Raw genomic sequence first — 13,440 nt, forward strand, 5'->3', positions numbered from 1 at the left:
GAGTTGGTGGCACACACAGAAAAGTCCTGAACATTGGGCATAGACTTCATTGAACTTGGACTCATGCGGATCAGGCGAGGGGGGGTACCACCTGGTGCGCGCTACGCCTGGTATGTTGATCAGACGGGCGGCGCAGGGTAGGTGTAGTGCGGGCCGGAGGTAAATCAGCTGTTATTGGGTCGGGGGCTCAGAGAGAGTGTTTCCGGCAAGTAGGTTTGATAAGTGTGGTTGGGGGTTGCTGAAGTGTCTCTCAATGGTTGTAGATATAATGATAGAATGGGAGATGAAAATCGAGGGTGGGATGGATACAAATGCAATGGATGAATAGTAGGGGGACCTGCTGAAGGTACTCCTGGAGATCAATGTTCTTACAATCAGAATGCTGCCAGTTTCCAGCCTGCGGCACGTCCACACACGCACAGGCACAGACAGGCCCTTGTGATGCAGTCCTTAGGAGGCGGGTCCGGCTTCCGCCTGCCGGTGACCCTACTGGGCAGATCAAGGGAAGGGCTACCAATGGGAGACGAGCAGTGGGTCCAGTAGCACTATAGTGCGACTGTGTCGGCCATTTTGCAGATTTCAGGTAACTGGCCAATATCCTTTTTCAAGTGAACACCAGCGCTCTTTCCGGCAATTTCAAATCGAGATGCACGTTACTGCTGCATCAGAGCAATGGTGGCACACAGTTCTGTGTGCGTGATCATTAAGATGCAAAGCGCGGAGTCAGAGCGTAGTGTTATAGGTTCTTCTGTAACAACCCACTGAGAGTCATCCAAGGTGAGCTCTGGTCTTCTTTGTCTGGTCTGTCTTCCTTTTACTGGGAGGCCTGGGGGTGCTTGATACAACTCCAAGAGGTTTTTAAGTAATTCCCCAGAAGGACTCTCCCAGGAACCTCACTCTGAACACTGACCGGTATTCTTACAGTCATATTGTTGCACTGGATGAGAGCTGGTAGTATTGGAACCATTTTGATATGGCCTCCAGCAATCTTAGTGGGGCCTTTGGGTGCCTTAGCAACATCCGCAGGTTTGTAAAAGGTTTCATCCACCACTGTGATGCTGGCCCCTGTGTCTCTAATGGTAGGGGTTTTCTGACCATTTACAAGTACACTGTCCTTGTAATATTCTTTTGTGTTATCTGGTATAGAATTATACACATCTAGATTCTGCTGTTCCCACAGACCCAGGGACACTAAAGAAACACTGGCTGAGACTCCAACGGGGTCTTCAGCCAATAGATGAAATTCTCAACTTGCCATATGTACTTCTCCCTCAGGGAGAAAAGCTAAGGAGGCAGTATGGACCCTTGAAGGTTTATTCTTGCATCTGGGATCCCCTTTCATATGGTCAGTATACCCACAAGCATAACATTTACCAAATGTTTTCTGGAATAGGGGTTTCTGCTGAACTCCCTCTGGTTTGGCCCCAGAGGTTTCACTAGACTGACCTGGTTTCCCATGGTAATTACCCTTCTTGTGTTTGTGGCCCTCTTTTGGATGGGAGGTTTTAGAATTCTCTTTGTCATCTTTCTTGTGCTGTTTCCCCTCGTCCTTTTTGTGAGTGGCCCCAGAATCCTTGTGAGTGGCCCTGTTGGCAACCCACAAGTCAGCAGCTTTTGCTAGCTTCTTGGGATCAATCTCTTTGGAGTCAGCCAAGTGCTGTCTCAGCTCGGGAGAGCAGGCATCAAAAATAGACTCCAACAAAAACAGATTTCTCATTCCTTCAAAAGGGTTCACTCTGTAACCCTTAACCCAACCATCTAAGTTTTTCAAACATTCACACTCCCAGGTAGCCCAAGGGGTACAATCAGTCTTTTTGAGGAACCTAAACCTCTTAAGGTACTGGGAAGGAGTTTTCCCAATTCTAGCTATCAAAGCTAGCAACACATTGACGTACCTCAATCTTTCAAGTTCCCCATCTCCATTACAGCATCAGTTGCAACCTGGGGGAGCCTAGACAAAAGTCAAGGAATCAACCGATTCCCTGTGTAACCCTGCATCCCATAGTTATATTCAAAAGCACCCAACCAATCCAAAATATCAAGCTTTGTATCATACATACTCACTGCTTCTTTAGGCATGCAAGGTCTCTTTGGACTGGAAACCTAGAAGACTCTGGGATAGAAACATCTTCAAGAGACAATTTCTTCATTTCCCTTAGTTTGATGTTCTGATGTGTGGCTTCAGTTTGGATTTGTAATCTTTTGAATTCTAACTCAAGAGTCATTTTCTCAAGAGACACACATTCTGGACTCAGAGATGGACCTTGTGGGGGCCCAGTGGCTAAAGGTTGAGGCAAAAGGGCCTGCTGAGGCAAAGAGGGGCTCTCTCCCTGAGATTCCTCTTCCTCCTCTAAGACATTAGAGTTAGACTCTGAATTATCATTCCCAATACCATTATCCACATTTCCTGGGTTAGTAGGTGAAACAGGCCTACTACCCAGACTTTGATGATTCAACAATCTTGCAATTAATTCATTTTTCTTTCCTTTAACAGGGAGACTCCTGGCCTTACACATTTCTTTCAGCTGCTCTGCTGTTAGAATGACCGGGGATTCATGACTGAAGTTACCCATATTTGGCATGTTATACAATTGCTTTTCTAGTGGAGCTTAGCCTTGTGAAGGTTTTTAGTTGAACAAAAGCAAAGCAAATTCTTAGTGTGACAGCTCTACAATAGATCCCACTGCTGCCACCATTGTTAGGCAATATTGTATGAAGTACCCTTTGGGTGCACTACAACAACCCTGACCTCCTGGCAATAGAAACCCAACCTTTTGGTATAAGTTTGCACTACACAGGTTGGTAGCGTGTGGAGCAGCCAGGCTTATCTCAAGAGGGGTCAATGTGAGCTGTAGGGGAGTTACACAGAGATTTACAGCAACAAGTATTTGAATAAACTCATAAACACAAGGTTTCTTGATGAAACAATTATTCATGTATTTATCAGTCAGTTGGAATAAGCCTTCTTCAGAAGTGAGCAATATAAAACACCACACAAATATACTTCAAAAATACTCACTCTTAGTTATCTAAATCAGCAAATACCCATTTGGGATGACACACGTGCACTACCTACACCCTCAGGTGACTCTTCAATAGCTAGGGTGCTGTTGGCATTAATATATCACTGTTACATTTAGAATGTTCTTGGGAGTAGGGTTAAAGAGAAGAGAGTTTGGAATAAAACAAGTATTCACAGTTATTCTCAAGCAGGTAAGTACTTTCAATACAACCCCACTATGCAAAGTCAGTTAACCCTTTCCTGGAAGGAAGGCAAAACACATAAGCAGAAGAGTGAAGAGTCATTCAGGGAGCCTAGGCCAGCCAATGTTAAGTTAGCAAATGTCAAGGTGAGCTGAAGCACTTCTTGCAGGTAAGCAGAAAGTCTTTTCCAATGTTTAAAAAAGTCTTGGTAGAATAGAAGAAAATCAAAGTAGGGCGAGAAGCTGGTTATGCTTGTAAAGTAAAGAACCTGCAAGCAACTCTACAAGTCTCCAACGAGGACAAGTGGCTACACAACAAGAGGTAAGTTCTCCTAGACTTTACAGTACCTTTAGGTTGAAGAAAAAGTGCAGCAGATGACTTCTGTTCCTGTGCAGCACTGCAGATCTCACTGTTCCTGGTCCTCAGTCGTGGGGACAAGAGGGATGACTTCTGGGGATTGCTGTACTCCAATGGGACGGTCACCGCTCGCAACCAGCAAACTTCAAAGAAGTGGCTATTCAGTGTTTCAGCTCCTTGTGTCTACCGCAAATAGTAACACTGCAGTTCCTGGCTGTCGAGGTGGGCTTTCCTTGCTTCTGGGGTCTGACACTTGTTGAGGGGGCTCAGGCTTGGTCAGTCCTGCTTCCTGGGAGTCCGGAGGATCTTCCTGGAGCTCTTGGCCAGCTTAAAAGCAACGCACACAAACTGGTGTTCCTCTCCCTGGCTATCCAGTTCCAGCAGCGACTGCAGTCAATACTCGACCAGCATTGAGAGGATATCCAGGTGGCTTACTTTGGAGTTAATTGGTCACACCAACTCAAAGGGAGAGGTTGTCCTTGCAGGAGCTTCTCTGTTGATACGAATTTGGAGTTTCAGCACAGCAGCAGGGCTTCACCAGGCAAACCAACGGTCCAGGAGTTGCAGCAGGTGTCCTCTTCAAGTTCTTCTTCAGACTCTAGTGGTCGACTCTGCCTTCCAGCCAAAAAGCCTCATCTTTTATGCAGCTTGCTCCCATTCATTCCAGCCCAGATCTCAGTCACCCAGTAGGGTGACTGTCCTTGCCGGACAGCCTACCGGCCAATCACCTAAGAGTGCATTCCTCTTTCCCAGGAGACTAGGCACAGGGAGTTAGGGCCCCTCCCTCACTTCCTGCCCCTGCCAGACACCCTGGAGGCAGAGGCGGGTTCACTCGTGAAGCCCGCCAAAGACAAAATGAACAAAGGGACCAAACCTGGTTTGGCGCGCAGAGTAAATCTCAAGAAGGACCTGCCCAGAGAAATGGGGAAAAAAGAAGACCGGGCCATTTTGACATAATGGTAGTACAAAGTCACCAGCCATTCAGTGAGGAAAGGGTAACATAAAAATGTTACATGAGAAGCTAGACAAAGGGGATACTAAGTAACCCCTCCAGCACCCTATTGTAAATAGTGTGTGCTGGGTCTAGACAATTATAAATGTAAGTAAAGTCCATTTCACTTTACTGTTCTTGGAAACAGTAGTTTATCCCAGAGAAGGTATTTAAATCTTTGGGAAATCTGAAAAAGACTTCCCTGTGTCACTGCACTGAAGGTGCTGTGTGACACAATGCTGTGTGACACAATGTAAAATATGGTGCCTATGGAGTTTGTCAGACTCCACAAGCAAAAGAAACACAGTGTATAAAATCACATTAAAACACATGAGAGAGTGGGAAAAAGGGTCTCACTCTCCAGGTTAAGAAATCAAGTGCTCAAAATCCAGCAAGGTTGGATACCTTGGATCTAAGGTAGAGGGAATTAGCACATTTCTGTGAATTCTCCCTAACAATGACATCAACTGAGGAACAGATGTAGAGCGCCACAGGATTGAGAGGAGACAACTGAGGCAAAGGCAGGAAGAGAATATGAAGCTCAAGAGGTGTGAGTCTGGGCACCAGTCCTATAGAGGTTCAGCTGAGAAACACAGTTGAAACTTGGAGGTAACATTCCATGAGCTATTGGAGGAAGAGTGGATTGAGAATTGATGTAAGTTGCACATTTTAGTCAATGTTCCTAGGACTAATGGAGAAATGGACTGAGTGAACAATGCTATATGCTTGAACTAACGTCCTAGTGGCATTGTTAATGAGAAGGGGTGTTGCAAGGTCTGGAAAAGGGGCTATGCTAATTTTGGGACTGTCAGGACTGGGGGCTATCTAGCCTTTTTCGTTGTAACCCCTCAGCTTCTATCCAGGGCTACAACCAAAAGACCCCCTCAGCCCCCCCACCCCTCCCCCTAGCAACGCCTCTGTTAATGAGACACTTAGAACGCTCTTGGATCGAGTGGATCTAATTGAGTAAGAGATTAAAATAAGAAACACTGCACCATGAAACTTGAATGCAGAATTCTTGAGAACACTTGACAAGGACATTGAAGTAAGACACTGTGATTGTCTGACTCATATTATTTAGAAATTGCCAGAGCAATGTCTGAAACTTTCCTGAGGTACAGCATACAATGTTTGTTTTATTCAATCAGTTATCACAATTGTTGCTAATGGTGCAAGCATTGAGACATTTAGTAAATCACGGAAATGATATGGCTCCTAGCCTCCCCAGGTGTGTTTGCAGCCAGAGCTCCCGGCTAGGCTATAGTTCCTCATGTCAACAGCTGACTGTTTTTGATGGGTCAACACAGTCCTGGCAATGGTGAGTGCTCCTATCAATGTATGTTGCACTGTGTTTGTCTGGTTAACCTGGTCTACGTGTGTATGGAAGTGTTATGCTTGCCTTTTCTTGTACTATCAGAGTTTTTATCTGATGGCAGACGCTTGGTTCCCTGATATTTACAAATCTCTTTGTCTGCACGATTCGTTGAAACACTTTATCAAATGAAGTTAGACGAAACTCAATAAATGGGGTTTGTATTCTGGACCCTACACCAGCAATGTTGCCAGTCTTTTCAGTAGTCATTATTTTAAAATTACAGCACATTTCCATGTGCTGGTTATAATTTTAGGAAGTTAACCGATCACGACTACAAAACAAGAGTGAATTCTTTTGAGCCATTAATTTCTTGAACACCAACCGTCTAGCTTTTATATCGTTTACACATCACGTGATTGCTCTCATATCTGCTAAACATGTCTCAAATAACAGCTCAACAATGCTAGGAAAATATTTTGAGCAAAAAAGTGCTAGCCTGATATTGTTTTGTTTGAAAGAACATATAGTTAAAGAAAATACATGCTTTCCATTATGCAAATATATTTAAGAAATGTGAAACCTTTGACTTATTCCGCAGCTTCACACTCAGACTTCTTAAGGACATTAAACATTTGCTTGACTGTCTTGTTCTTTGTCACACGGTGCGTAATGTTTTCCTTTTTCGTAAAGGCTTCACCTGGCATACCTGTGCAATACCCCCAACAAATTTAGTTTTGACCACCACATCGTCGTCATCTGCCTTGCCAAATACTGCTTTCTGGGCAGCTCGGACTAGGTTATCTGAAGCTCGTTTAACAGCATTTCCTGCAGCCTAAAATAAAAACAAAAGCGGGATACAAGTTAGCAAGTATGGAAGTTCATTTTAATTGGCTGCGGGGTACAAAAGAAACTATGAAAGAGCTTCACAAACACAGAACCTATACTGTTACAACCCCAAAAAATTATTTTACAACACACAAGATATTGTTCTTTAAAAGAGAAACTGGAGGCAGGGGAGTGAATGACTACCTTGGAAAGATACATTAGGCTCTTTCCTTAAAAAAAGGTGTTACGTTGGGTTGTTCCTGAATGCAAGCACATTCAAGTTTGAAAACATTACAATTATTTAACGAACAAGTTACTTCAGTAATGGTGTTTCGATTGTATGAATGTTTTATTGCCTTTTCATAACAGAACCAATTGCATAATGGGCAAAGCCCAAAAATAAGAGCATAAGAAGCTTAGTAAGGCGTCAGTTCAACGTAATGTTCTTTATGATGGATATGGTATTCCTCCCACAGGTTGCTCATCTTTTGAAATTCCATCCAGCCCCAGGATGGTTCGGAAAGTTTTCTCACAACCACTGGGTGGCATCACGCTCCTCTGTGTTGACTCTCACATTGAAGTAACGACATTGGAAATGAGGTCCTTAGTACTCATATGAGCCATTTGAGTCATCCGACATCCATTTCACTCCTTTTCCCACGGTCACAAATGGTGAGGAACAGTAGAACGCCCCAAGAAAAAGGGAGCAGATAGAAGTGTTGAAGAGGAATCTATGGGAATAGTAAAGTATACATTAGAAAAAGCATTCCTGTAAGTAAGTTATCCTTCTAATGAATACCTTCTATTAGGACTGATTGTCTATGCTCTGGCCTGGTGGACAGCTGTATAGAAGGCCAAAATAGTATTATGTCAGGGACAACTCTGGGAGTTGTAGTCAAACCAAATCAAGGTAGCAAGGTTAAGTCTCAAGAGGTGGTGAGCTTGAAAGGGGTCCACAATGAGCACACACAGTGAAAGAGTCAAGGAACACACTTAGACAAACAGGTATCAAAATACATATTTACTTAGGGTCATATAACACAGTGAAAAATGACTACTAACCGGTAATACTATCACACAAGACTAATAATAGATACATATATACAATCACTGGAGTAGGGCAAAATACATATGAAAGCCCTGAACGGGAAGGTACAGACTATTATAAGCACTGCAGGTCCACAGAGGTACAATCCTAGCTTCAGAAGTCAATCTCCAAGATGTAAGTTCATCAAAGTTCCATACAGTTGTGTGAGGCTGGAAAAAATGATGGTTGGATCTCTGGGGTACAATGAAAAGTTCCAAGTGTTAGGGGACAAGTTAATCCAACTAACAAACATGTCCCTAACCTTCAGAGAGCTTGTGTGAACAAGCAGAGGCAAAGCCAAACTATTACAATAATTTATAAATGCTATCAAAACTTTTAAAAGGGATTTAGGGGTTCAGGTAAGTATCGCTACAACTCACCACCATACTCTGATTCTTCATAGGACTTGGCAGGTCTGCTGAAGAGAGTCCAAGGTCACTTTTCCTGCAGTTAGGCTCAGTCCTTGATCCCCATGGGTTGTAGGTTCGAGCACTTCTCCGGTCGGCAACTAATGCTGGTGCAAGCTCTTCCAGTTGACAAATGCAAAACAACATGATGCAGGACCCCTGTCAGGACAGGACTGGACGCAGAAAAGCAGTTCCAGACGATGGCCACCGATGCACGGTGATACAAAGGGATTCACTTGCCGCTGTGAGACTTTGCCTTGTATCTCGGGTCTCCTTGATGCTAGGACCACAACATTTCGTAGAGGTGAGTCTTATAGAGACAAGCTGAGAATGCATGTCCCAAGATCCAGGCCTCAACTCAGAACAGTGACGTCTGTAGCACGGTAGCCCACACTCTGAGCTGCTCAGCCACTGGGTGGTCCAGGGGCACTTCCGAAGGCTCTTCTTTGTAGAACTCTGAGCTGACGTCGACAATGGATGTTCTCTCCACTCCAAGGGTCGCAGCTCCTTTGCAGGACTGCTGGAGATCTTCAACAAGACAGGGCTCTACCAGGACAGCAGCAGAAGTTGGTTGCCAGGCCTTTTTCAAACTGGTCTCCGGTCTCCTCAAGGGCCTTGCATCTGAACAGGATTCTTGGCTCCTTTGATTTCTTCTAGAACAGGATTCTTGGCTCCTTTGATTTCTTTCTAGAATCTCCCTAGAGTGGGCGCAAGCGTCCTCTTCTTATCCAAAAAGCCAGGTAAAAGCTGAAACTCCCACTAGCCAATGACAGATCTGGCCCACATACACACCCCAGCAGTGGTCCAATCAGGATCACTGGTGGCACAACTCATGAATACCACTCAGACACACCGAAACCAGTTTGTGGATTGGGTCCAGACAGCCCACAACCAACTTCCTGCCAGCATATGCCCGTAGCCCTCCAGTAGCCTGCCAAAAGCCTCTGCTTCCCGAGCATTGGAAGTCCACATAAGGATTGTCCTGGCCTCACAGGCCATGAAGAAGGGTTAAAGAAAAAATGGCCAAAGGATAAGCGAAAATCCATGCGGCACAGCCATGTTTGGACAGTAGCCACTGGGTAAACACAGTAAGGCCAAAATGAAAAACAACAAATAATTGAAAAAAGTAACTGCTGCCACCAACGTGTGCCTGTAGCACACTTAGAGTAACCACAAATCCTCTCAGTGTTAGTCTAGTGTAAAACAAAATGTGTACCCCATTCTACTGCATTGTAAGATACATTTTACAATGATTAAAGTTACCAAAAGGGATAACAATTAGTAACAAAGTAACAAGACTAAGGTAAACAATGTTTCTCAGTACTGACAGCCTGAAGGACATGTCAGTTTCCCCATGACAGATGAGCAAAGGCCAGTGTATTGGGCCAGTGTATTGAAGCTTAAGGCTTCAGTGCACTGCAAAAAGAGCAGGTAAAAATAACAAAATGGGGGTCGATAGAAATGGAAGGGGCGGTGCTATAAAGATAAATCTCTCCTAACACCTTCTTCATACAGATGCCTCTTTTTGAAACACACTCACAGACACAGCCATAGGATTAACGGTAGAGCAAGGAGATCTGCCTCATACCAGAAGGTTCTGTAAAAAAGACTGTCCCACTCGATCAGCCTCATCAGCCATAGTGTCATGGTAGTGACATTTCGAGGACATCTGAAGAGATGCCCATATAGCTAAATGGTAGATGTCCAGCAATGGTATATCTCTGTGCAACTCAAAAGTAGCTGCCTGACCTCTCTTGGAATGTTCTTGTAGACGTTCAGGAACATCTTTGTTTTACAATTCATAGGTGTTTAGGTTTTGATGCATAAGACAAACCTAAGATGGCAAATCCTTACTACTGGCAAAGCAGAACTTCGAAGCTCTCTTAGGGTACAGTCTACAAAAAGAGGGCCTCTCCCAGAAAACAATCTTCTCTTTGGAGAAAACCAAAAACCCTAGTGAAACACAACATACCAGCAACTTTGCAACCATTCAAGCTGAAGTTATGGTCTTCAAAACGAAACTTTAAGAGTAAGTAGCCTTAGGACATGAACACATAAACTCAAAGACAGCCACCATCAAGAAAACAAGGGGTAAGTTAAAGTCCCATGATGACAAAAGGTTTGGGGGAGAGGAGCGGTATTATCTATTCCTTTCAGAATGGGTCATAGTTTTTATGAAAAAATACAACCCCTCCATCCCCTTAAAAATAGTGTGCCCTGTACGGGAGATGTTCTACTTGTTCAACAAGTCCTCTGGTGAGGGCGTGAGAAGACCAACCAGTAGTGTTAGAAAGGGTTTCCCTTAAGTTATTCCTGAATGGTAGTGTGAGTAGTGTGGCTTCATTCTTGGGTGGGGAGAGGGATGGTAATAAAGTACAGCTTAGTACACAACAATATATTAATGAAAATTGACTCTTTTTAGAAAGTGATGTATGCTATTGTCAGATATATTTGCTTTAAATTATAGATTCTACATGTGTGCAATACCACTCTCGTAATTCCCCCACTGATATAGAAACACCCCACAATTCTGGGTAAGAAAACCGGCAGTTTTGGGAAAACAAAAACAAAGAGGTGATGGCTGGAAGGTTTAGAATTAATCTTAACCACTGGCAATGCTCTGGGCAACCCTCCAGACCACCGTTCTTCGCCTGCCAAGCCATTACAGAAGGGGAAAGACCATATGCAAATCAGGCTTGGCCCCACCCCAAAAGGGGCAGTCCAGCCCGAACTGCTAGGCCACATCCCTTCTGCACGAGACCACAAGCATCCCCAAGCATGTTTCGCCCTTGTTGGGGCTCATCAGTGAGGAGTAGCTTGGGTCTCTAGGCCCAGCAGGCACGGGACCCACGTCTGGGCATACCCGTCCCACTCAGGGTGACAAAGCAAAAACAAAGAGGTGATGGCTCGAAGGTTTAGAATTAATCTTAACCACTGGCAATGCTCTGGGCAACCCTCCAGATCACCGTTCTTCGCCTGCCAAGCCATTACAGAAGGGGAAAGACCATATGCAAATCAGGCTTGGCCCCACCCCAAAAGGGGCACTCCAGCCAGAACTGCTAGGCCACATCCCTTCTGCACGAGACCACAAGCATCCCCAAACATGTTTCGCCCTTGTTGGGGCTCATCAGTGAGGAGTAGCTTGGGTCCCTAGGCCCAGCAGGCACGGGACCCATGTCTGGGCATACCCGTCCCACTCGGGGTGACAAAGCAAAAACAAAGAGGTGATGGCTGGAAGGTTTAGAATTAATCTTAACCACTGGCAATGCTCTGGGCAACCCTCCAGACCACCATTCTTCGCCTGCCATGTTTCGCCCTTGTTGGGGCTCATCAGTGACCCAAGCTACTCCTCACTGATGAGCCCCAGCAAGGGCGAAACATGTTTGGGGATGCTTGTGGTCTCGTGCAGAAGGGATGTGGCCTAGCAGTTCTGGCTGGACTGCCCTTTTTGGGGTGGGGCCAAGCCTGATTTGCATATGGTCTTTCCCCTTCTGTAATGGCTTGGCAGGCGAAGAACGTTGGTCAACCATGCAGTTGGTATAATTCTGCTGCACAGAGTGGTGAGGATAAGGAGATTGAGAAGGGAAATGATCTATAGGAGAAGGAGCACTCTATTCCAACACTCTGATGATGAGGTCATCCAGAGGTACTGCTACCACACCCGCAATACGAGGCCATGTCATATCTCCATTAGTAAAGGGACTGTCAGCCTTGCATGCATTTACCAAATGCTATTATCAGAGGACCAGTGGCATTATTGCTGGGATCTCCCAGTCTGCGCAATTATAGGCAATACACATGCATGCATGATGAAGAGATGGGCAGGATATTGGGCAGCCCATAAGTGATGTGCACATACCCACAGAATCTATTTAAATCAAGAGGAAACGATGGGCATGCGAAAGAAGCACAAGGCACCCAAGACGTGAATGACAACTCAGCTCACATGACAGAGAAAAGAAATGTATCAGTCTTCACAGCAGACATTATGAAAATCATAAATGTAGCATGATACAACTGAAATGAGTTTCTATACACAAAAAAGGTCCGAGAGCTGCGAGACCCCATCCGAAGCTCAACATACACAGGATAGTACTCTATACACCTACTCAAATATTTTTACTATAAGTGTCTTGTTGGCTATATTTCCCCTCACTGAAACTAAACTGAAATGGGAACATCAAAGATGCAGAAAACAAGTACAATTGTGAGTCATCATTTTTAATGCACATAGTGCTGGCTATGTTGCAGGGTTGTGGTCTTCCTTTGTTGCCTCTGTCCACCCGCTGACTGATCTGTTGGTGTCACGGGCTGCAGGGTATTAGGGGTTTGGATGGGGGTCAATGGAAGATAGGCTAGAAGCTGTACTGCGGTCGGAGCCCCTGGCCATAGTGGTAACATACCCCTTAAGAGCTGCTGCAACCTGTTTGCAGCAGCTATGGTCTCTGCATGCTGCCTCATCTGCAGCCTCATTAGCCTTTGGGTGGTTCGTTGTACGGTGTTCAATGCTACTACCAATGCCTCACTTATTGCCCTGGTCTCATTTCTGGTGACCCTCGCTTCCTGTGCTATTGAAATGTAGCAGTCTGCAAGCTCCCTTGTCAATCCAACTAGGTTGTCTCCCAGTGTAGAGCATATGGATATTAGTTGGGTGCACACTGTGGGATAATCCATCTCTTCTTCCCAGGTGGTGTAAGGGGTATCACAGGGCCTGTTGGTTCTTGCTGTTCTGATTACATGCCATAGTGTGGTTGCTTCTGTTGTTCCAGCGTGGTTGTCCAGCCTGTGTGTAAGGGTCATGGTCCTCTCTTTGTGCCTGTGGTGCATGTCGGAAAGCAGTTGTCACCATGGTTAGCTCAACTTGTTGCTGGGCTTCTCAAATTGAGGTAAGCAGCTCCTTTTCTTCCCCCACAAATGGTGCCATTTATCCACCACTGGTTGTTCATATCTGAACGGGAAACCGTTTAAGAACAACCTGAATGTGTATCATGCGCTTTGGACAGGACATCTAGTTACAAGTTTAGGTGCAGGGTGGAATCTGTAAAGGTATTACCGGGCACTACTATTCTCAGCTCGCCCATTTAGTTAGTGTGCACCACATTTGTGTATGTTGCTCTATTGCTGTACTCTTGGAAGAGAGTAGACATGTGTTACCCATTATGTGGGGGTGTGTTGTGACACTGCATGTTTCACCTGTCAACCTTGGTTTCTTGAATGCCTTGCCTTTCTCTCACTTCCTGTAGTCTTTGCATGT

At 45.0% G+C, this 13,440-nt stretch overlaps 1 protein-coding gene across 9 annotated transcripts in view; it reads right to left on the minus strand.

The window, feature by feature from the left end:
• TLN2 (talin 2) overlaps positions 1 to 13,440 on the minus strand; it is a 7,472,684-nt gene that overhangs the window by 212,274 nt on the left and 7,246,970 nt on the right. For 8 of the 9 annotated variants that reach the window (XM_069624483.1, XM_069624482.1, XM_069624486.1 and 5 more), the window contains one exon: positions 6,574 to 6,699. In XM_069624483.1, the coding sequence (XP_069480584.1) occupies positions 6,574 to 6,699 (126 nt within the window). Of the gene's footprint in view, positions 1 to 6,573; positions 6,700 to 6,795; positions 7,424 to 13,440 lie in introns of those variants that run through there. The other variant, XM_069624485.1, reaches the window with a different exon arrangement.

This window comes from Ambystoma mexicanum, chromosome 11, assembly GCF_040938575.1.
Source record: "Ambystoma mexicanum isolate Mex_15411 chromosome 11, UKY_AmexF1_1, whole genome shotgun sequence".
Lineage (NCBI taxonomy): Eukaryota > Metazoa > Chordata > Amphibia > Caudata > Ambystomatidae > Ambystoma > Ambystoma mexicanum.